At 38.7% G+C, this 23,059-nt stretch overlaps 1 protein-coding gene across 3 annotated transcripts in view; it reads left to right on the top strand.

The window, feature by feature from the left end:
* Positions 1 to 3,525: 3,525 nt before the first annotated feature.
* Positions 3,526 to 23,059, top strand: part of CACUL1 (CDK2 associated cullin domain 1) — a 41,673-nt gene continuing 22,139 nt past the window's right edge. For all 3 annotated transcript variants that reach the window (XM_085319049.1, XM_085319048.1, XM_085319047.1), the window contains exons 1-3: positions 3,526 to 4,001; positions 10,844 to 10,970; positions 15,165 to 15,267. In XM_085319049.1, the coding sequence (XP_085175175.1) occupies positions 3,683 to 4,001; positions 10,844 to 10,970; positions 15,165 to 15,267 (549 nt within the window). In that variant the 5' untranslated portion in view covers positions 3,526 to 3,682. The remainder of the gene's footprint in view (positions 4,002 to 10,843; positions 10,971 to 15,164; positions 15,268 to 23,059) is intronic.

Here is a 23,059-nt window from a genome sequence, read left to right as displayed (position 1 = left end):
TCTTTTGCTTTCCTTCTGCCTGTGCAAGATGGCAAGGATCATCTCTTCAGGCAGTTAATTCCTCCTTGTTCTGTGCTTCCTTCTTCTGAACTCTCAGAAAGTAGTATCACTGATGTCAAATAGCCTTTAGTTCTGAAGGGCATATTTCATAAGCTGTTTTTTGCCTGTTCAGTAACAGACTGAAAGATTGCAACAGAACGAGACAGATGATGTTTGCAGTCTGTTGCACTTAGTCAAGAAATATAAAGGGTTGTCCATCCATAGCTAACCTTGCAGTACTGAACCATCACACTTACATGAAAACATTAATCAGCTAGACCAAAGTGCTAGTTCCTGTTGGAAGGGGTATGTCACAGATTACCAGTCTGCAGAAGAACTATTGGTTCTTTGAGCTTAAGTAGGTCACCTCTCAGGGACTGTAAGGGCTCAAAAATAACAAGCRCTAGAACCTCCTTTTCTACCTGCTCTCCATCAGGATTCTGCAAGAGGAGGTCTTATTTGCCATTGCAAGAGCAATGTTTCATTSTTCCCCCAATAAAGTGCCATTTAAGGCTCTGCTTAGCATTCATACTTTTTTCTTGTCAGAATTATTTTCTTTCTTCACTGCTGTTTAGAACCAGGGCTATAAATCTGGGAAGTGTTTTATATGTGTTAGGGTTTGACTGAAATCCCATTTAAATCAATGAAAACTTACCTATTGACTTCAGTAGACAGGACACTTAGGAAATAAGGCAAAATGGTCACTTTAAAATGAGGAGGACTGTATCCATATCATGTTTATTATCAATAGCAAGAAATAAACCAGTACATGTATCTTTTTTAAAGATACGCTTCATGTATCATTTACTTGCTTCCCAAATGCACCCAGTTCTGAGATGTAGGGCAGCTATAGGGTACCTATTAATGCTGCTTTACACAAATATGAGGGTGAAGTAAACACCTATGTCTGACTGATTTCATATAAAACTGAAATTACACAAAAGATAATGATGCAGCAGAAGTAAGTGCCATAGCCTATAAAGGAAAGAGAGCCTATAAAGGAAAAAGCTCCTTTGAGCCTTATTTCTAGAAATTTAAGTGTAGAAAATACTTAACAATTCACTTTCCATGGGTGCCTGTTAGGCAACCTTGATCATTCTTAATCAAGCTTGAAGAAAAAAAAATGGATCACTGACTGAAATTGGATCACTGACTGAACTGGGATCCTGACCTGTTCTTTTCTCTTATTATGAAAACTTACTACAAGTCTGCTTTCTGCCCAGAAAACAATGAAGACAAACTCCGCAGGTCACCACATCTGAAACTAAATATGTTTCTGGAACAGGTCCGTCCCTGTAGTTTATGGAATCTTTATGCTTTCCTTCTTTTATTCTAACTGTAGAAATCCATGAACTATTTTGATTATCTACAAACACMCAGTCAATGGGGAACCACCAGCAATTAAAAGATCTCAATTTTTAAGGGTAAAGATAAGGCCTCAGCTCCTGCTAACTGGCCATGGATTTGCTTGCAATTAAAAGCAAAACAAAACAAAAAAAAATCCTAGGGACAGATCTAACCCCCTTACGCATGTTGTACTTTATACCATCATCAGAAGTCAGCGAGGGTATTTCTGGATAAAGCCGTGTGTAATGGCCACAGGCGACTCCTCCTGTGTGGGAGGAGGCTGCCAACCGCTGTGGGCCAGTAGGAGCCGGTTCCAGCCAGCTCAAACCAGTGTGCGCAAGAGTGGGGGGAAAAAATCCCTCCCTTCCCTGGGGGGATTTTCACAGACTGAGTGAAACTCCCAGTGAAAAAAGGAAAAAAGCAGGAGTGTAAAGACTCTGAACTCATTATCTAAAGTCTAATGACTCACTGGCATTTAATAAGATGGAAAATGTAAAGTACTAAATTTTGGGTTGACCAAACCGCTAATGACTCACAATTTGTTGCTGTTGTTTTTTTCTTCATATATGAGAAAAATATTGTTAGTTCAAATATACAATAAAAATGCAATAGGGACAAATTATTGTCATCATTTGGCTTTATCTAAGCAATTCAAGATGGACCTGTTTCAAAGAACAGCAAAATTCTATTCTTACAAATTSTATTTGTCATTTGACATATTTGGCATATTCTGTTCTTACAAAATAGGGCAGTTTTRTCACATATTAAAATAGAAACCAGTGTTTCTATTTGCAGCATCCTATACACGTTCCTTACGTAAGAAATTCTGCAAAGAAGGCAGATTATTATTTGTGCAGGCTTTTCCTCAATAATAGTACAGAAAACCACTGTAAAATAGTAAGATTTTGCAAGTGTGTTAAAGATCGCAAGTTAGTAAGAGCTGGAAAGATGATATTGTATCTACAGTAACATTAAAATAACTAAAAATAAGGGGAATTTTTGAGTTGGAAGTGTCTTTTGACTGTTCTATCCAAACACTGTCTGTAAAAGCAATTTCCCACTAGAGGGAGATGTATGCAAAAGACCTTTATATGAAGACCAGCTAAGCACTTCCAGAATAATTAAGTTCATCAGGTCATGCATTAGTGCTGATAGTACAAGTGAGAAATGGTAAGAGAAATTCTGAAATTCCTTTTTCTYTCCTGTTCTCCATCTCTAATCTGAGATTCTGCATTCAGTTGTGGCCTGAAAGAAGGGCCTGGAACATCTTGACTGAAAATTTAAAGTCTTAACATGAAGATGCACTGCATTACTTGCTTGTGGCTGATGAATAGCAAGTGGGCCTTTTTTTAAAAAAAAAAATTGCCTCATCTGCTAAATGGCATTTTGCCTCCACTTTTTTTTAATCTCAAGTGTTCAAAAATAGGACGTGACTTAACACTTGGAGAAAATACCTGTATATTATTTGTGTTCTTGTTTTATGGTCCTCTAGCTTTTACCTGGGTAACAGATCCAGAGTTAGAAATTTAAATATAAAAGGCAAACAACAGAACTGAGCGTGCTCCCTCACACTTTCTAATTAGGAAAGATTTATCCTGCTACTCTCCTTTCAAATCCTCCTTTCCCATGCAGGACTCCAGGAACCAGAGCATTAAAGACTAGGCCAAGTCGGTGACCTGGGATTTAATTACAAGCAGGTAACGATGCCTGCTTCCTCCGTAGTTTGCTGGTGACTCCCGCCTGCGTGTTTCCTGCGACCACTGCTGTTTCGGCACGCAGGCTTTCCTACTCCCGAGCGCATCCGAGGTGAGAGCCTCGCCCGGGGCGCTGCCCCCCCGTCCCAGAGAGCGGCGAGAAGTCTCTCCTCCGCGGGGGGCGCGGCCCCGCGACCCCTTCGGCCACCGGCCGCCGCCCTAACGGCCCCGGCGGCGGCGTCCCACACCGTCCCCACGAGCGAGCCGCTCCCGCCCGGCGAGCCACGGCGGCGGCGGCGCCGCTGCGGCTGCCACCCCCCGCCCCCCCGCCGTGGCCGCTCCGTCCCGCTGAACTACACCCCCCAGAACGCCTCGCGGCCGGGCTCCTCACTTTCCTGCTTCCCTCTCCCGCCTGCCGTAAAGTGTCGTGGCGCGGGCGCGGCGCTTTACGCCGGGAGCCTGCGCTCGCTGCCGTGCCGCGGCCCTGCCGGAGCCGTGCCCCGCCGGGCGGTGTGCGGGCGGCCATGGGCGGCGGGCGGTGATCCCTGCCCTGCCCTGCCCTCCGCGCCGGCACGCAGCGGGGGCCGCCCTGCGCGGGCGGCATGGAGGAGGAGAGCATGGAGGAAGAGGGCGGCGGCGGCTGCGAGGCCATGATGGACGACCAGAACCACAACAACTGGGGGGCCGGCGGCTACGGGCGGCACCTGCTGGGCCCCGCCGCGCCGCCGCTCGGCGACAGCCTCCTGCGCGGCGGCGCCGGCGGGCTGGGCCCCGCCGGGCCCCCGGTCGCGCCGCAGCTCCCCGTGACGCCCGAGGCCAACGGCGTGCTGAGAAGCTGCGACCCCGGGGGTGCCGCGGGGAAGGGGGGTGCCGGCGCCATCGCCGCCGCCATCAACATCAACGCCTCGACCTCCAAGTTCCGTGAGTGACCGACCGCCTGCCGGGCCGCCCCTGCCCTCCGCGGGCGCCGCCCGCCCCCGCCGTGCCTGCGGAGCCGTGCCGGCCCCGCCCGGCCCGGCAGGGCTTGGCTCGCGCGGAGGCTTCTCTCCCGGGGCGGCTCTGCGGCACTGTCACCCTCGCCCGGCTTAGCTAGGGGTCCGCTGCTGCTCCCTCCCTTCTGCCCTGCTTCCCTGCGGCTGCCCTTTGTGTTCTGCTATGCTTGTAGCTGGTCTCAGGCCTGTCCTGGGACAGGCCTGTGAAGAACAGAGCATTCAGTGGTCTGAAAGTCTTGAGTTAAAATCAAATGTGCTAGCACATATTGCTTCCTTGGGAGGAGAAAATATAATCTCTCTTGCGTGCTTCTTAGCCTCTACTGCTGCTTTTCTGTCTTGGCAAGGAGACTTACTAGGTCTGAATGTTGGGCATTAGAACTGGAAGAGCGAGTGTATTCTGGGTTTTCAGAGCTATGGAGATTCTGTGTCTTTTTCCTGAAACCTTACTTAGGGTTTTCCTAAACACTTTTTGTTTTGGACTTAAGAACTAATTCTAGGCTTTGATTGACACTAGTAGAGACAAATGCCCTGAAAGGTGGCAGTGAAGGTTGGTCCTGATTCTTGAAACTGTGGAATGGTGATATATGCAGAGTGTCTACTATCCTGGATGGGATGTACTTGTCTGTGAAAGCTTGATTAGAATAAAAGGCATATTTACCCAAGAAAATGGTTCTGAAATGTTCTGAAATCTTTTGGATGTAGCTTTTTACAGTAAAGGCAAACAAAGAATGTTCTATGTTTTTGCTGAGCAAAGATCTAAGGAAGATCTTTCTGCTGTGCATTTCAGTTCTGTTTTTATTTCCAAAACTTGCTTCTAGGTGAAATACATCATTATCTCTAATGGCTGTCAAAAATTTGAATTTGGCTAATTAAAAATATGTGCGGAAATGTAACTGCCATGCTGAAGTTCTGATGGGAAACACACTTTTTTTTTTTTTTTCTTGTGCCAGCTCACCTGTACAGCTTTTCAGCAGCTTGGCTTCTGAGTGGGTTAGAAACTAGAAGTTCAGGCTTCTAGATTCCTGGTTCTTTGGTAGCCTAGGTTCTGGCTGTAGGCAGGTTGCCAAGGCCAGCTGCTTTGAAGTTAAGTTTCCCAGACACCTTGAGCTTTCTGGCTGTTTGCCTGCCTGGCTGTCAGGGCTCCAGGTACCTAGGGGTGGCTTGTAAACTTTTGAGAAGATTGAAATGAAAATAAGCTGTTGAATTCCCAGTCCAGAAGTTTAGAGAGTTCAGAGTTTTTGTTTTCATTTCAGAATGAAAAGAGCTTTTAAACTTTAGGAGTTCCCCAAAATGGGAAGGTTACTTTCCAGCTAGCTTTACAGTGTAAGTCTGAGTGGGAGAAGAAAGAGCTGTGCACAATTTTGCTTATTGTGTGGTTTTTGAGTTCTTGTTTTCAATTCTTAACCCTCAGGATCCCAACACAACATCTGCTGCTAAGTGTACGTGTGTGTGTGTRTATATATATTTATATATATATATATTTGTACACACCCACATGTATATATTTATTATAAAKAAATTTAAAATTCATATAAAACATGAAATTCTCTGAGATATTGCATTCATTAGAACTTTTCTGTTCCTTTTGCCTGATGTACCTTTGAAGTTATGTGTATATGAGAAAAACAATTCCAGTATTTGTGAAGCAGCACAGACTGAAAATGAGTAGTAGCTGAGTTTGGATCCCGTGAATTGTAATCTTGATCCTGACAAAGGCTGCATCAATCTCCTCAGTTTAATTTTCATATATGGAAATTGGGAGAGTGGTGATTTCACACTTGGTTCAGGTTGAGGATCCTCTGAAGAGGTAAATATACAGCAAAAGGGGAGAAAGAATGTACTAGTTTGGCTTCTGTCTACTGTATCTTAACAGTGGCAAACGATGTATTTAGAAGTTGCTTGTCAGTGGTGGGAAAGTTGCATATTGTGTATAATTGATGCTGATGACAAATACGGCTGAAAATAGAGCTGAAAGTTGTTTAGTTGCAAAGGGTACTTGAAGAAAGAAAAAAAACTCCTCTTTCACTGAAGTGTAAGTTGTCATAGGTAAGATTTAGTATCAGGAATAAAAAAAGTTGAATGTTTGAATGCTTTTGACTGTGTAGACCTGAACTGCTCAGCATCCATTACTTAGATTTTCTGGGGGATCAGAAGGCTTTTCATTCACCAAAGAAGGTCTCATTTCTTGCTTGTGTCATGCAGAGGCTTAGTCTTGGTCATGTTTCTTCATGTTTCATGACATGAAGGTCATGTGACCTTCAAAAATGTGGGTCACTTATCATTTCCTACAGTCCCATGGTATGTTAGAACTCCAGTGACCTTAGACAGATCTCTCCCTTCTAATTCTTTCCTCCAAAACAAAAAATTATGGCCGTGTTCTACTATGTAATTACTTGTGGTATAATGGTTTTGTTCCTGTTTTTAGTTGCAGACTGATGCAGTCAGCCCTTTTTTGGGCCCTTTTTTGGTCTAATTCAGCTTACAGATAATGGAGGAAGAAGATTAGATGGAAACCCTTTAAAATCTTTCTAAGAGGCCAAATACAGTTCTTTCTTGAAATTTTGGTAAGACTGGTAACTAAAATCAGATAGAATAATGCATAGTTCATTTAGTGTTTTTTATTCTATTTTTATTCTCATTAAAAATAACCTAAGAGAATTTTCCATGTTATATTAAACCTATAACTAAATGTTAGTTTWTAGGTGATCAGTTTCAATTGCAGTCACAGATCTATAAAGGGATAATGTTATGTAAAATATTTTTTAAAGGCTGTTAAGGGAGAAAAGATGAGTAAGAGCTTTTAATGTTTTAAAGGAAACATCATCTATGCTATTTGGTGAAGCATATCCTAGTTGTGGGGAAAATGCAGAGTTTTTCCTTTTGTTTTTTGTATTCCTTTTAAGCAACATTGATATCAATGTGTTTAGTCCAAGGTTCCAGTTAGGGTGGGCACACGTGACTGTTGAATGTTGGTGTATCCATTAATTTTTGACAACTCAGTGAAATAATATAGTTTAACATAGTGTATATGCTTTGTTGCATAGACAAATTGTCTATGAATAAAAAGGGATTAAACTTTATTTTAATAACCATTCTTAGTAGAGACTGAGTAGGCACATAAGAGAAAGTCATTATAGAACACATTCATAAACTTGCTAACATACACTAGAATGTGTTGGGCGTATAAACTCTTACTCTCCTAATGTGTAYGACTAGTGAGAAAAAGAAAACAGCAGATCCGTAATAATAGTTGTAATCTGTAGATTTTTACTGTAAAACTCAGAAGCTTCTACTTGAAAAATTCTGAGACTTCACAAAATACTTTGGCATTGTAGTGAACATTGCTGCTTAAGCAGTAAAGTGTCATATGAATTATTTGAAGCTTCTTAGAATTGTTGCCTCACCTTTTTATTGTTTGAATAAATGACAGATAACTATCAGACTAACTCTGCTTCGTTGCCAGTATTTTTACCTGCTCCCTTTTTTCCCCACTCCCTTTTTTTAGCCATATAATAAATAAAAGGATGGACAGGTTTTATATGTGAATATAGTAAACTATTTGAATAGCTTTTCAGATTAAGTTGCTTTCTATAACTAACAGAAGCAACACTACCATTAGTRTTTTTTGTCATTCTTCTGATTAAAGTTAATATCAAAGAATTTTGTAGCCTAGAACAAGATATATTTCAATTATAGGTGTTGAAATATCTTGGTTATAAGATGAAGCTCATAGGTATTCCTTTTCACTTAAATAGTTTTAGGGCTACAATAGTTTTTCTTTGAAATTTTCCTATGTAAGGGAAAGCAGCAGTTGCTTCTCTGACTTTACTTGTGATACCTTAATTTTATAATTTGTCAGAGAATATTGGCTTTTTCTTTTCTGTTTGATAAGACTGATTTCTCTCCTGCATCCCCACCTCCTTGCTGTAGTTGGATAAAAACATGCATTCTAGCATGCTTTGTTATTAAATGTCTGTATTGCTTACTAGAAATTTGTAAATCAAAAGAAAATAAAATTCGTTTTTCAGAACTGCCCCCATTTCCAATTTGCAAGAAACAGGCTGTTGGACAAATACTCTTTTAAATCTTGAATACCTAGTATAAGACTAAACACTTAGGAATGACATTCTAAAAAGATAGGTAAAAAAGCCTAAAAATATTTCTAAAGGGATGATGATTTGTTTTTCTTTTTTCTTCTTCCTTTTTTTTTTTTTTTTTGAATTTTTTTTATTTTTTTTTTTTTTCTTTTTTTTTTTTTTTTTTGCAGAGTTCAGAATTAGAGGAAACTTAGTTAAATCATCCTTTACTTTGTGTATATGGAAGCACTGCTAGTGAAGAAAGGATATTACTGATGCGTAATTCAGAATAATTTGTTTTTTAGATTAGAGGAATAAAAATAGTAGTGTCTGATATGCAGTCCTTGGACTCTTTGATATATAAACATTATAGCTGGCTCATATTCAGAGCTCAGCTATGGAAATCAAATGGAATGAGTAATACTTACAAGAGTCTTTTGAATAAAACAGAAACTTTTACAGAATGTTAGTTTTGAACTCATCTGTTTCCCATGCTGTCTGTGAAAGCACTTTATCCTTTATCTTTGCAATAATTCTAGTGGGCAGGCCTTCCTATCTTATGATACTTTCTTTTCTCTATATCATAAAAATATAGATATCATAAATATCATAAAAAAAAACCTGATTCTTCAGCAGCCCATTTAAAAGCTTATTTTGCAGGGTTCAGTTCGTACCTGACTCATTTTCTTTCAAATGAGTAGAACTTAGTTAATATGCTAAACCAAATGTGGGTGTAATTATATGGTAAAATCTGAACCCCAAATTTGGACTAATATTTATGCTGACTCGATCTTAGTATTTTCTGTGAAGCAGAGCACTTCCGTGGAGACCTATGTTTTTCTGGTGGCTAAGCAAAATACAAGTGCTTCAGTTTTGCTGTTGGGTGTAAACATGAATCTCCAAAGCTGCTATGTGGAAGCTGTTGYTGCAGAGAATACCTGTGCAGAGCCTGGGCTTTGTAAGGGAAGAGAATTCAGGTCATTATGAGAGGAATGAGGAGGTAAATTTACTGTCAAGTAGCTGCTGTGCTGCTCTTGATAACATGGATGCTTTTACATCACGGAGCTGACGTGCAGCTTATGTCTTAGTAATTGTGTAGTTGGAGCTTTTATGAACTTTGACATTTATGAACTTGACAGCAAATGGTAGTGTGCTTTCAGATTGCAGACTTGTGTTGGGAAAGCATCCTATACTACCTGGTAATGGTGACCTTCACTGTATTGGTTTCTATATGAGATACTAAGCAAGAGCGAGTAGTATGAAGGGGGACTGGGAATACTGCATGAAATTCTTCACTTAGCAGATTTCTGTCTAAATTGCCCCTCAAAAGATACACAATGGGAATCTTTGTAATACTTTTGTATACCTTTAGTATAGCATTCAAATATTTTTCTTGTCTCATACATCTCTTTAGACCACATTCTTTTTATACCTCTCTTTTGTTGTGATGCTGTTAACTGTCTGTCTTTATTTTCCTGAAACACTTTTTCTGAATACCAGCAAGACAAAGTGACAGACCAAACTGTCTTCAAGCCTTAGTGAAATTGAGTTCAGAAATCTTAGTCCTCAAAAACAGTAGTGAATGTACATTTGGATATGCATTTAAAATGCATCCTTATTCAAGGTATTCCTTTTCAGTGTAGTGTTTAAATTGCACTGTTTGGGGTGAGAACTATCTTCTTTCTCTGTGCCATACAGTGCTGTCCCATSTGTGGAGTTCAAATAAAGAAATGACTTTAGATTCTCTGCACTGGTCAGGTTTGGTACTAAATATGCTCTGTACTGCTGGTTAGTAAGGGCTTTGAGTGAATGCTCACAGTCTGTGGTGATGTGACAAGCCAGCAAGTTAGTCCTACAAGTCTGTCACTGGAGGAAAAGGTGCTCTTTTATCTTTTCTAACGTGACTGCTATTGGAATTCAGCCATAAGTACATACTTCAGAAATCTTGCATGAAAAAAAGAGAACTCAAAACTCTTCTATGTCTCTGAAGGCATCCAAAGTGGCATGGAGGAAGGAGTGCAGTTGGGTGGGTCAGGAGTAAAATCAGGGAGTGATGAGGAACACAAAAGTAAATGTCTCTCATTCTTCACTGGGTTGATTCCTATCTAGAAAGGGCAGTACAACTGTGCCTGATGGGGCGGAATTGAAATACCAAAAAAAAGCTGTCCAGGTGCCTAACTATGATTGAAGGTGAAGGGAGTTGCATAAACTTTGAAGCCAAAGAAACTGCTGGCACTGTGGGAGACTTGTAAAATTGATACATTAGCTGGAAAGGAGTATTCTAAAAACAACCAATCCTGGCTGGATCTTGTTCTGCTGTATGCAAGAACCTCAGTGTGAATTGTGGATTACACAATTGTGTAATTTATTATTCAAGTCTTTGAGCTGCTTTTTTAAAAATTTATTTTTGTCATATCAGAATTCCTAGGAGTTCATTTTTTCCTTATTATATGGGGCTTAATAGGTATCCGGGCACTAATTTGGCAGATTTTCTGATTTTTTTTTTTTTTTTTTTGTAAATATAAAGGTACAATTTCAATTATGGGCTTTATTTTTAGATGAGAGTATCCTAGCAGAAGTGAACTCTTCCCTTTCTTTGGCCAACTTACCAGTATGATCTGAAACTGCTGATTTTTCCCTTGCTTCTGCTCTTCTAGTTTAAGTTGCTAAACATAGTTTTGTCTTTTCCTTGCAGTAATGAATGTTATAACAATTGAAGATTATAAGAGCACATATTGGCCAAAGCTGGACAGTGCCATAGATCAGCTTTTAACTCAGAGTCCTGGTGACTACATCCCTATCTCCTATGAACAAATATACAGGTAAGGAAATCTTTACGCGCTATGTGACTGTTGTTAAATATTTGTTCTATTTTACAGGCAGTGCATATATCATGTTTTGTGTGTATGGATGGGAACGGTATAGGATGCTTAGACTGGTTAAAGATACCCTCTAAATATCTTTAAATTTTGTGTTAGCAGGAATAAACACTACATAAGACATACATAAATGTTGAAAACATTAATGTTAAAAACAAACTCCACCACAGTTGTTCAGTATAATATATAAAAAAATAAATTAAAATCTCAACATCGTTAACTATAGAGGAGTAAGAGAATGACATGTTGTTTGTTTCAAAGGTAATGTTTCAAAAAGGCGGCTTTGTCATGCTTAATAGCAATTAATTTGATGCAACAGAAGTGCAGAAACATATCAAAGTTACTGAGGTCCCTCTGTCTAAACTCTGTGATTTGAGTATTTGATTTCAGACTAGATTTAGTCCAGTTTTCCCTTTGACCAACCAGCCTGCTGCACTCCTGGTTAGAGACAGTCTGATCAGTTGTTCGTCCAGACCCTTGCGTCTTCATTCCAATCTGGGCAACATTTGATTTGCACCTACCATGGAGCTTTTGTTTTGTACTTTGTTCCAGAAGGAGCCTGGGTCATACGTTGAAATTATCCTACAGACTAAGCCAGTCCACAGGAATTGTGTTAGTAGGGAGATTTGCTTCAAAGATACATTACTACGCCACACCGGATTGCTAAATTAAGTGCAATTTTTAGAGACCTGAGAGTTTCTTAGCGGATTGGATAAAAAGGAAAAAATTTTTTTTTGGTTGGTGTTCGGTGTAGATGAATAGGGTGATCCAGGGTGTAGGTTAATAGGAAAATTGGTGAGAAACTATTGTGTTTTATTAGCTAAGATGCCAGTAAAACCACTGGCCCTTGCTAGCATTACAAGTAGCAGTGCTCTCTTCTCTGCCATCATGTTGCACTCCAAAAAATTACACAGGCATCTTGGTCACTTGTTATTCTTTTTTTGAGGCTTTAAGCCTCTTGGCCCTACTGCCGGAGAGCAGTCTCGTGCTCACGTGCTTTGCTTTGTCTCTCCAGTTTGAAGCTTTAGAGTAGATACAGATACAATAATGGCTTCCATTTTAACTCCAGTTGGGCTTCCCTTTTAACTCTGCTTGGTCACTTCAATAAACTCCATTCTTCTCATATGTTTTTTGGAACTGTTCGGATAGCAGCGTCTCTGTGAATAATTGAGGTGGTCAGTTTGAGTTGAGAGAAATGTTCAGACTTCAGTGTAAATAATCAAAATAATCTCCCCAGCTCAATCTCCTCTGTGCATACAGCAATCAATAAGAGTAAATAATAAATAGCATAAGCTGACATGTACTGATTGTGATCTCTTCTGAACAGTTCATGTGTAAAGTCAATGCTGTAATATCTGGAGAGAATCTATACCTAGTTACGGTTTCCAGATAATTGGATTTTCTTTGTCATCTTTTTACTTTTTGAAAGTTTTTGTGATTACAGGTTTTAAGTTTCTCCTAGATAATATATATACACATTGGGACGATACTTAGTGGTGTTGTCTAGAGTTTAGCATTACTGATAAAGCTAGCATTCAGTTTCTGAAGTTTTCCTCAATACTGCATTTATGAACGTGATTACTCTGACACAGCCTCTTCTGTAAACTGTTTTTTTTCCCCGCTTTTTAGAAAGTGTCTCTTTGCTTAACTTAAAATCTAGACAAAATAGAGTGAGGACAGAAGAAAAACTTTTTTATTGAATTCTAGTAGTGACATTTGCTTGGAATGTTACAGAAAGTCTGTTGCAAACTTAAGGTTTGGATTCTTCACTGTTTATATTTCTTATAGTGAGGCTGAGATGAAAATGCGGTGGTCTTTTTGATCACTTTCGTGCTCACTAAAGGAGTCAAGGTTTCTATAATACAAAGTGGAAATACCATTTTGGATAGCAGAACTGCTGTATTTCATCTGATCAGTGGTATCTGTAGGTGTCTAGTACACAGCACTGAAAGAAGTGTGTATATAGATATTTACATGGATCAGTTAATGTGTAAGTTACCACAGTGTGATTAGTTACTGTTTTCACGTTTGAGCCCGCAGCAGGCCTGTATATAGTCACCTTTTATTAAAAGGCTTAAATATTGGCAGAAATTTGTAAAGGAAACGTATGAGGTGAGGAAAATGTGAAAAAGTTGTACTTCTGGCAACTTTTATAACTACTTATCAAGTATAATGCAATTATATCAATATTCTTTAAGATAACTTGAGAATCTCAGATCTACATTCTTCTCACTCTACTAATTGGTTATCTTCTCATATCCTACTTGGGCTTTATTTTCTTAAGGTTTTGGATTATGTTGAAGGACTAACCAGCTAGTGACTTATTTTGGGTGGTAGGAGGGCAAGGATGATTCAGTTGATCTACCCACAATCAGGAACTGAAAACAGGATCTGAAAATGGGGAAGTAACCTCTAAGTAGAAGTGTTCAAACAAAACAAACACGTTATGCATGTACATACAAAGACTGGTGTTTGATGACAGAATGTATTGCAAGTGTAGGTACAATAATAGTGTGTAACATTAAGCAGGCATGTACTTTAAAATTGGGTCTAATTATAGGAATGAAATGAAATTGTCCACTTGTGGAAGTGGCTGTATACTGGTGAGTTACTGAGTAAACAAAACCATACAGAGGTTTGCTGTTGTTACCTGGCTGACTGGTTCGTAAGAGATCACAAAAATCAATTTGGCTTTTTTCACCTGTGTGTTTTGTTCTGATCCAAATTAGATTGCTATTTTTGCTGTTACTGCATCATATAAAAATGCCTTTTATATTTGCTTATTCCAAAATAGGTTCTACTATTGGTAGACTCTATGCCAAAGACAACAGACTTCTGTTACCAAGAGATTAATAACGTCTAGCTACAGATAATAACTTTGAAGATTATAATAGGATAAGAGTTTTTTTTTTTTTTTTTTTTTTTTAATCTTTGCAGTTGTTTTTCTTTGTACTACCTCCTCAGAAGAGAGTTGTAATGTTGTAGTTCAAGTCACTGCACCAGAGAGGCATAAAGAATGTTGCTGTGCCATGGCTTTTGCCTTTAAGTGCTACTGAAAGCAGACAGAATTCAAGTATGGGATCTGAACCTTACTGAAAATAGTGTTTTATGGATATGTGCTAAAGGAGCAGTCACTGGTCTAAATTGCTTGCTGTTCGAGTAGTGCATGTAGAAGGGTAGAGAGAGGAGAGCAGAAATAGTGGCATGGAGGATGAGAGTCAGCTTATCCAAGATACCGAGTAAAGTCTCCCTTGTGCCTATGGATTTTTGTAGCTAGTTTTCAAAGTGTTGACCTAAAGAATGAAGTCTTAAAAGAAAATTAAAATCTACTTGATACCAATAACATTAGTGTCAGTCCTGAAGATTGACTAACTTAATGTAATTTCTTACTGAAAGTAATATCCACTTTTATAACTGTTTCTGAATGTATTGTATATAGTACATAGACTTATTGCAGACAAGCTGTTATAGCATGCCAATTAAGAATAATAAAATATTTTTAGAAAGCAGAAATAACACTGAAGATCAGAGTTAATACAGCCAAGCCATGGAATGTATAGTTCGTTGCTCTTTCACTGCATCTTCRTATGTTATGAAGATACAGGGATTTTTCAGAATATAAGTAACAATGGATGGAGTCACTTGCTTGAATCTATTTTTGTAACTTTTGCTATTCCCTTTAAACACCAGCATTATTTTGATGCAACTTTTATAACTATTTCTCAGTGTTGCCCATCTTTTAGGAAGAATTTTGCCCTAGAATATACATAATTCTTATGTAACCTTATTGTACTGGAGATTTTATTCACATAGGTTTTTTTKGGGGGGGATGCAGAAACAAAAGCCAGAATTGGAGACATGCTATTGAGAATTATCCCAGTTTTTTAGAAGCACACTGTTAAGAGAGTTCACTTTAAATTTAAGTGAAGTCAGGGAATGGGATGCTGCAGCTTCTGGTGTGACTGGGAAGTCACTGGGAACTCATTGCAAGTTTAGGTTGTATTTGAAACGTCAGCAATCATTCCATTAAACCTATTATCCTCTAAATTGTGATTTGAACAAAATATTTTAAAGTCTGTTACTCTTCATTGCAAACTGTTGTAAGTTCATTGTTTGTTCCTATATTTGTTTCTGCAGTTGTGTGTATAAGTGTGTATGCCAGCAGCATTCGGAACAGATGTATAGTGACCTAATAAAAAAGATAACTAACCACTTAGAGAGAGTCTCAAAGGAGCTGCAGGTAAGAAGCTGCACAATCTAATTCTGTATTTTCTGGGATCTGTGGTTATATCAGAGCAGCATGTAGATGGACCATGGAGGGAATTGCAATTAAGACTAATTTACACTAGTTTACTGAACTGTGGACTACTTGATTCAGTACTAACTGGCTGTGAAATAGAACACCAACTTTTAGGTCAAATTACGTGCCTCTGATTAGCCTTAGAAAAATGAAGCACCATGGCTAAAATTGAATATAATAAAGAATCAAAGTTTGGATACTAAAAAATCTAGAGTGTAATCTAGGCTGTAAGTATTTCAGTCAAACAGGATCTGAGCACATGATATCAAAGCTGATACTGAGTTAATCTGTATAAACTGCTTATGGTCCTTGTGCATCAGAAGCAGTGCTAAAGTGAATATCCAGAGAAAATACTTGAAGTGAATTAGATATGAGTTATGAAATATGTATAATGAATTACTGCATATGAAAATTTTATGCTACAGATTATTCTGCATTTTTTGTACCTATCTCTAGATGTCAGTGGTTTACAGCGGTCCTGATACAGTTTGTGTATGCCTGTCCTTCTCTACATGTCTTACTTGTGCATCCATGTTTGTTTTTTGTGTGTTCCTTGTCTGAAATTCCTTTTCAAATCTCCAAATTATTGTTGCTGTAGCAACAACGCTATTATATTTCCTTACAGCTTTTGTTACTTCCAAAACTGATACCAGAGTTCTGTGCTGAATAGCAATGAGTCAGACAGATTTTTAAATACTCAGGAAACCTAAATCGTAGCAGCCCCTTCACAGTGCTTCTAATAATTGATAACTAATTTCTTATGCCATGTCAGATACTGATGGCTAAACATGTATGCCCATATAATACAGCATTTTTGTCATTCTGATGATATTCTCACTTGTTTCACCCTCTCCCTCTTCTTAGTTTCCTTAAAAGAAAAGAGTCCCTAAATTTAAGGGATGTTGTCTTTGGGACAGTCTTTGATTATGAAATATTTAACTCATGTTGAGCTGGATTCTTTGTTTCTTTTCTGCTTTACAGTCTTTATTCCTTAGATAATGATAGCCTCAGCTGTTCCGTAAAGTTGGTCAGCGTGGATGGACATAATATTTAGAATAAAGTCTTCCCTGGTCCTGTTGAACCGGTGTAGCCTGTAAATTTTTTTCTCTGTGATAACTAAGAATCGTTGCTGCTGTACGGGTTTGGCCAGTTCCTCTGATATATCCATGATAGCATACTGCTTTGTTTTGACTCTGAGAATACCAGAATTCTGTGGCTGTCCTCAGTGCTTTCTTTTCAAATTTCAAAACAGATTGATGCAGCTGGTTTTAAAGTTTGCCCTAGCCCCTAGATGCACTAAAATGCGTCTGCTTAAAAACAAAGTTGCCTTGCTGAACATGAGTTGTTGAAAGAATAATTGAGATAACTCTTTAATGCAGTCTTTGTCCTGCAAGTTTCCTTTTGTAGGTTAGACACACCTTATGAYGGGTGAAAAGATGATTGTAATATAACATGATATAATCTTTGATTTAATTGTATGATGTGATTTTTACTGAAGCAAATATGACTTTTTTTCAAATGCTAAATCTCTTTTGAGCATCTTGAAGTACTAGGATGCCTTAGAAAATCGTCTTGCAAAGAAACTATATACTTTAGTTTATGAAACTGACTATTAAGGAATTACTTTCCTAGAACATACGTTATTATCCTGATATGTTTTTAATCTTAATATGTTGACTCACTTTCTTGGTTCTTATATGGTGATAGACGTTTACCCAATTACTTTGTAGATGTTAGTCACTTCTGTTATTGAATTCCTGAAAGTTTTTAGTTCGTACAGCCAAACAATAAAGCATTATTTGTGAATGCTTTTAATTCACAATGTGATATCTTGCTTTCTATGACAGTCATCCCAACTGCCAGCAATATTTAATGTAATTGCTGAGCTCTGCTTAATTGGCAACATGTGACTTGATGCAAGATACTTCTTCTTTTTTTTTTTTTTTTTTTTCCCATGTAGGAAGACAAATGTAGCCCAGCACAGGCAGGAATATTGGGAATATTGGTTTGGGGTGAGAAAGTGGGTGACGGTGAAAAATAAAATGACTGGCAAGTGCAGTGTCTTATTTTGGACAAGTTGAGCGGTTGCTTTGCATAAAAGTGCAACGGTTCTTTGGCAGGTGGATTGTGGAATATCCGTGTGTAAGCGGCGTGTCAGAGCAAGTTGTTTCCCAGAAGAAACTCCTCTACTGCACAAGCTATAAAATTGTCAGATCCCAAAATGTAAGAGCAGGAGCCTCTCAGGGAACTAGTCAGACTTACCGTGGCTTGTTTCCAGCCTTGCTAGAGCCCATCCTCTTGCTGCGCTGCGTTCCCCGCAGAGCCCCCTGAGTGGTTTTCGTGGTGCCGTGCCGCACTCGGGGTTCCGCGGCCGCGGCGCTGGGAGCGGGCGCGTTGCGCGCCCTCCGCGCTCTAGGTGGCAGCAGAGGGCAGCGGCTCGGCTCGGCGCGGCGCGGCTCTGCCGTTCTGGCAGCGGCGCTATGAAAATGGGCGGAGTGCTGGATACGCCTGGGCGTTAGACGTTGGGGGAAGAGCGGTGAACATTTCCTACAGAGAAGGAGAAATAACTTAGGTGATATTAATTGCTTGTCATGAGACCATTAGCTCTTTTCAGACAGAGACTACTCCTGTGTCTCAAGACATTTAAATGTCAAAATGCACTGACATGTTGAGCTAGTGCCAGATAATAGTAGCCTTTTTGTGCAAGTGCGGATGAATATTTTAATTTTAGAATAAACTTCTTTAGGAAGTGACTGGGAGCAGAAAAGCAGTTGTTCTGTCATTTTGCATACTTTTTATTTAGAGCAGAAGAGAAATGATTGCATTCATTAACTGTAGGTAATTCCTATATTCAGTGAAGTTAATATGTGAGAGTTAGTCTTTCTTTAAGTAAACAAATACGAATCTGCTTGAATGATGTTTATTCCAAACTAAACAGAAGCAGTAGAAGTAAAACACCTGAATTCTGTATGYCTAGAAGTATAACAATACCTCCTTAGCCATTTTTTACTTGGAAGGATGAGTATTGTAGTCTGGTAAAAACCATTCTTCTCTCCTAGCCTTGAGGACTGTCAAATCTCTAGCAATAGAGTGCTTTGTATCATATCGCTCAGTTGATCGTATTTTTTTTCCCCAGAAATATCTGGCAGCATAGCTGTTGTGGGTAACCTGTCCTTCCTTACCTCTTCTGTTCTTTTTCCATTCTGTGTTTCATGTTTACCTTCCACTTATTCCCTCTGAGTATATGAGGTTCCACCATCCAATTGTGAGGGAACTGTAATTTCCTTCCCCATCTTGTCTTAAAATATTAATCTGATAGCCTTATTGTATTTATCAGATTAGTAATTGTCAGAGGCCTGGCTTCCGAGCCTTGGATTGCTCTTTGTGCTCATTAATCTTTTAGAAATGGTTGTATAACCTTCACTATTTCTTCTGATTACAGAAGGGGTAAAGTATAAACCTTAGAAGAAGCTTGTGATGTTTACCTTGTTATGAGTGTTGCATATAGTCTAAGTGGTGTAAAAGTGTGACCAAATAGTGCTTTGAGTGAGTGATGAAACTGAACTCTTCCTGACTGTACAGTGTTGTGTATCAGGTTGCCCTGTCACAGTGATTCTTGATGGTCATTCCTTTAGGTAATTCTGCTGTAAATCTTTTTGCAGATATATTTTGCTTTCCTTCTAAGGTACAATGTTTACCTTTATATAGTGGTGTATATTGTAATTGAAGAGTTGTACCAGACTGTATGACAGAATGTTTGACAGGATCATCTATGCTTCTGTTTGTTGTGTAATCTCAGTTAAYCAGATTTCTAATGAATTTAAGATCAGACTTTATTAATGTAGCTATGTAAGGCCAGATTATATACACCATTCACGTGAAGAAGCCTATCCTTACTCTATTGTGTGTCGGCTTGCTAGCCAAATGAGAAATAAAAAGCCTTCTTCAGGAACTGATGTCTCATCTCTTGTAGCACAGAAATAATACTGAAATTAACTTTAAATTTGAAATTAGTTCCTCTCTGAAGTACTTCAGAGATGTGTTAGTTTCTCAAACRCTTACTTACAAGCCAAAGAAAGTTGTCCTTGTTTCTCGTGAGCCACTTCTGAGTTGTTYTGAGCTAGCAGCCTGTGTTCTGGTGTTCCTTCATATTGTGAATCAAAGCATGATATTCAGACAATATTTTTGAACTCTCAAACTGAAAAATCAACACCTTTTTCATATATAGTTCAGTTTGCTGCTCAGAAGTTAATTGGAATGACTAGTTACTGGATTTCAAATCAGAGAAAGTGATTTAGTATATTGGATCTCCAGTTATTTCTTCTGTTTGAAGGTGTCTATATCTTCCATGTCATCCTCTCTCAAATGTGTTTTTTTTGGTATTTCTCATGTCTCAGTGCTGTGAGATGTCCAGTGTGGTATGTGAGAAGGGTAAATGATGTCCTTAACATTAACTTTTAACAGCAGCCATAGGAAGTCATACTAGGAAAGAAGTCTTCTCAACAACAAGCCGAAGATGTTAAATGCAATCCATCACAATTTGAGAAATCTGACCAAACTTTCACAGTTTCTGTGAGCAGATGCGTTATAGAGTTGCTGCTAGAAAACTGTTCTTAGCACTATGAATGACAGGTGAGAGCAATTGTAGGGGAGGACTTAAGCTGTCTCCCCTAATAGAGTATCTTGAACAAGATAAACCTAGCTGTCAGTTTGATTCAGTATGGAGGGTGAAGGATCCTTTTCCTTCCTGGAAAACCTTAGGTTAGCGGTATGTTCTTCTTTCTGTGTTTGAACAGCTACTTTAATACAGACCCTGAGGTAAGAAGAGTGGTTTTTACAGATGTGGCTTTTAAGAAGCAAATGTGATACCTTTTTTCCTCTTAGTTAAAACAGCTGAATGAATGTGTTGTCTTTTCTGGATGAAGACCAAAAGTGAAAATTTTCAATCTAATCTTGCTTCCTTTTTTTTCTTTTCTTTTTTTTTTTTTATGATGGTTATAACTGAATATATAGAGATTTTACCTGCGAGTTCTACTTTAACGATGGTCATTAAATAGGAAAATTTTAGCAACATCTATGTAGTCATGACAGCATGTGTTTAGTAGATTTGATATTAAGCACTGCTTTTTAGTTTATAAAATGTAAGTAGTATATATAAAATTAGTCCCACTCTAGTGATTGTCTTTATTAATATGAATACAGATGTGTGGAGAAAGAAAATTAATTTCAGTCTAGCAGTTTTGAACAGCCATGCAGTAGCAGATTGAACAGAAGACAATGAGAGCAATGAGGTGGCTATGTTTTCTCCACACAGATTACAGTAATTCATATATAAACTTTGAAAATACTGTGCTTGAATTCTCTTTGGCTTGTCTGTTTTATTAGCTTACAGGTCAAGCAAGAAACGAGGAGGGCTTGATTTGTCAAGTTTTTATTTGGAAACAAGTGGAAATGCCTGTTCAGTGCTTTCTTGTTAAGGTCTTGACTGTCAAGCTGTGAGGCTTGTTGTGAAAGATTATTAGGAGAATAAAATGTTAAAAAAAAAAAAAAAAAACATAACATATTTATTAAGCAGTTAACACTATAATTTTGCATTCTAGAGGTTAAGACCAAGGCTTAGTATTTACCTAATACTAGTAAATGCTTTCCCTGAAACAGCTTGGTCTTACGTGTTTTGGTCTTGACCTAGAACAATTGTTTTCTGCTCGGTTATAAGGTGGCGGTAGTCAACAACTTATAGGTGATCCTTGATAAAGTGTAAATTTATAGTAGTTAGTAAACAAAGAAGTCTTGATRTTGTTATTGGAAGACAGTGTGGTGTACAGTTCTTGTTTCCTCTTAAAATTATTCTGTTAAACTCAGTATGACATGGACTTTGATGTGAAGGAAGAGTGTATTTTCATCTTCAGTGGGGAAAAAGAAATAAAATCTTAAAGGCTCCTGTAAACAGCAGTGGCAAACCAGACTTACTCCGTTAGATAGAATTTGTGAATGTGGCTAAATCATATACTTTTCAGATAACTCTTGTCTCCTCTAATGGAGAGTGCAACTTCTCAGTGTAGGAAGATCAGCCTCTTGTGTCAGACTGCTGTCACCTTTAGTTTGACACATTCTTTGAAGCAGAATTTTCCTTTTTTCTTTARTCTTAAGAAACTATATAACAAGTCTTGACAAGCTGGTACAACCATACTTTAAAGTTGAAGTTTAAAAAGAAAGTGGAGCAAGAGTGAGAAGAGGCAGGAATACATGCTGCTTAGAAATGCAGATTTCTTGGAATGTTATTTGCAGCAAATAATRGATATATTTTATATGTGAAAGGGAGCCATTGGAGTTGGTAGTTGCTTTTATACATTGATGGCATTTTGAACTATACTTTGGCCACCCTTGAGAACTGCATCTGCAAGAAGATTAAAAGCTTATGATCAAGATAAGAAATAGCCGCATATAACCTTGGGCAACAGCATATGAAATAACCTTCTTTATTCCTTTGCCAGTTTTGCTTTCTTTTCTGAAATGTCTATTTGTATCATTAGGTGTATACTATGAAAATTAATGTTACCCACATATTAATTAAGATCATTAAGGAGGGAAGTAAAAGAAGCTAATGTAAAGGAAAAAAATAAATTCACAATGCTTCATAGAGCAAAATGTCTGTGTAAATTTGAATTGTCCTCTGGTGCCCTGATAAATGTCCATAYCAAGAATGAAGAACCTCCTTAGTGATGAGGTAGTTGAGATGTAGTTGGTCTAGAGTATTTCTAACAACAAATACTGTATGTTTTGGCTTGAGGAAAAATCTTTCAGCTTGTTTTCTTGCTAGGTACTAGTTGCTGCTGATTTATTTTTTCACACTGTTCTTGCTTAGCACTGTCAGAGAGGAAAAAGTGCAAGGGAAGACAAACTTTGATTCCTACAAGCAAGCTATGCTTTGCCCTGGGGTGTGAGGTGGTGATGGTAGGTGTACCAACAGTAGAAAGTAGGGCAGCTCATGTGGCCCTCTTTTCCATCCATCCGCCCTCTTCCTCTTCCCCCTCCTCCCACCAAATTAAAAAGAAAAAAAGGTAGGGGGAAGGGAGAAGGTGAGACAGAGGCRGAGCACTGTATGCAGGTAGGTTGAGACAGAGATGGGGATACTGTAGGAATACWGTTTTCTGCAGCTCTGCTTCCTACTCTGGGTGTGCGTCGGCATTCCTGAATGTTCTGTCTGCTTCCTTCCAAGTAAATGTCTGTGAAAAAAGCAGTGGTTAGTGCTTCCCATTTTCCTGGTTACCTTGTCTATTTAACTGAGAATAGTTCTTTTCTAGCTGCCTTATTTCCTTCTTTGGGAAGGATGGTATTTAATACAGAATATACAGTGCTGTCACTGTGGTCTTTGCAAAGCCAATCGTAAAGCAGACTCATTTAGTGTTTGAAATGCAAAGTTTTACTTGGGGCTGTAGGATAAGGCTATCCATTGGAGGACTGTAGTTGACTTATTGGGCCTGATTTGAATGCCAAATGCAGAGCATTATTTGGAGGCGTTGCTTTGTAGTCCYTCCAGCTCAACATCTCTGAATGTTTGTCTTGCCTTATGTGACCCAGCAAACACCTAGAAATACTTTATGTGAAGRACAGTGCTTTCTGGGGCTGGAGGATGTGCTCTATGCCAGCTCAGATGCTAAGCAGCAGCTTAATATCACCCTGCTGGCTTAGAAAAGGGTTGAGTGCACACCCCACAGCACTTGTTCAAATT

Source organism: Rhea americana, unplaced genomic scaffold (genome assembly GCF_003343005.1).
Source record: "Rhea americana isolate MKP2758 unplaced genomic scaffold, rheAme1 scaffold_57, whole genome shotgun sequence".
Taxonomy (NCBI): Eukaryota; Metazoa; Chordata; class Aves; order Rheiformes; family Rheidae; genus Rhea; species Rhea americana.
Note: the sequence above shows the minus strand (reverse complement) of the source record. Positions and strands in the feature narration are given on the sequence as shown.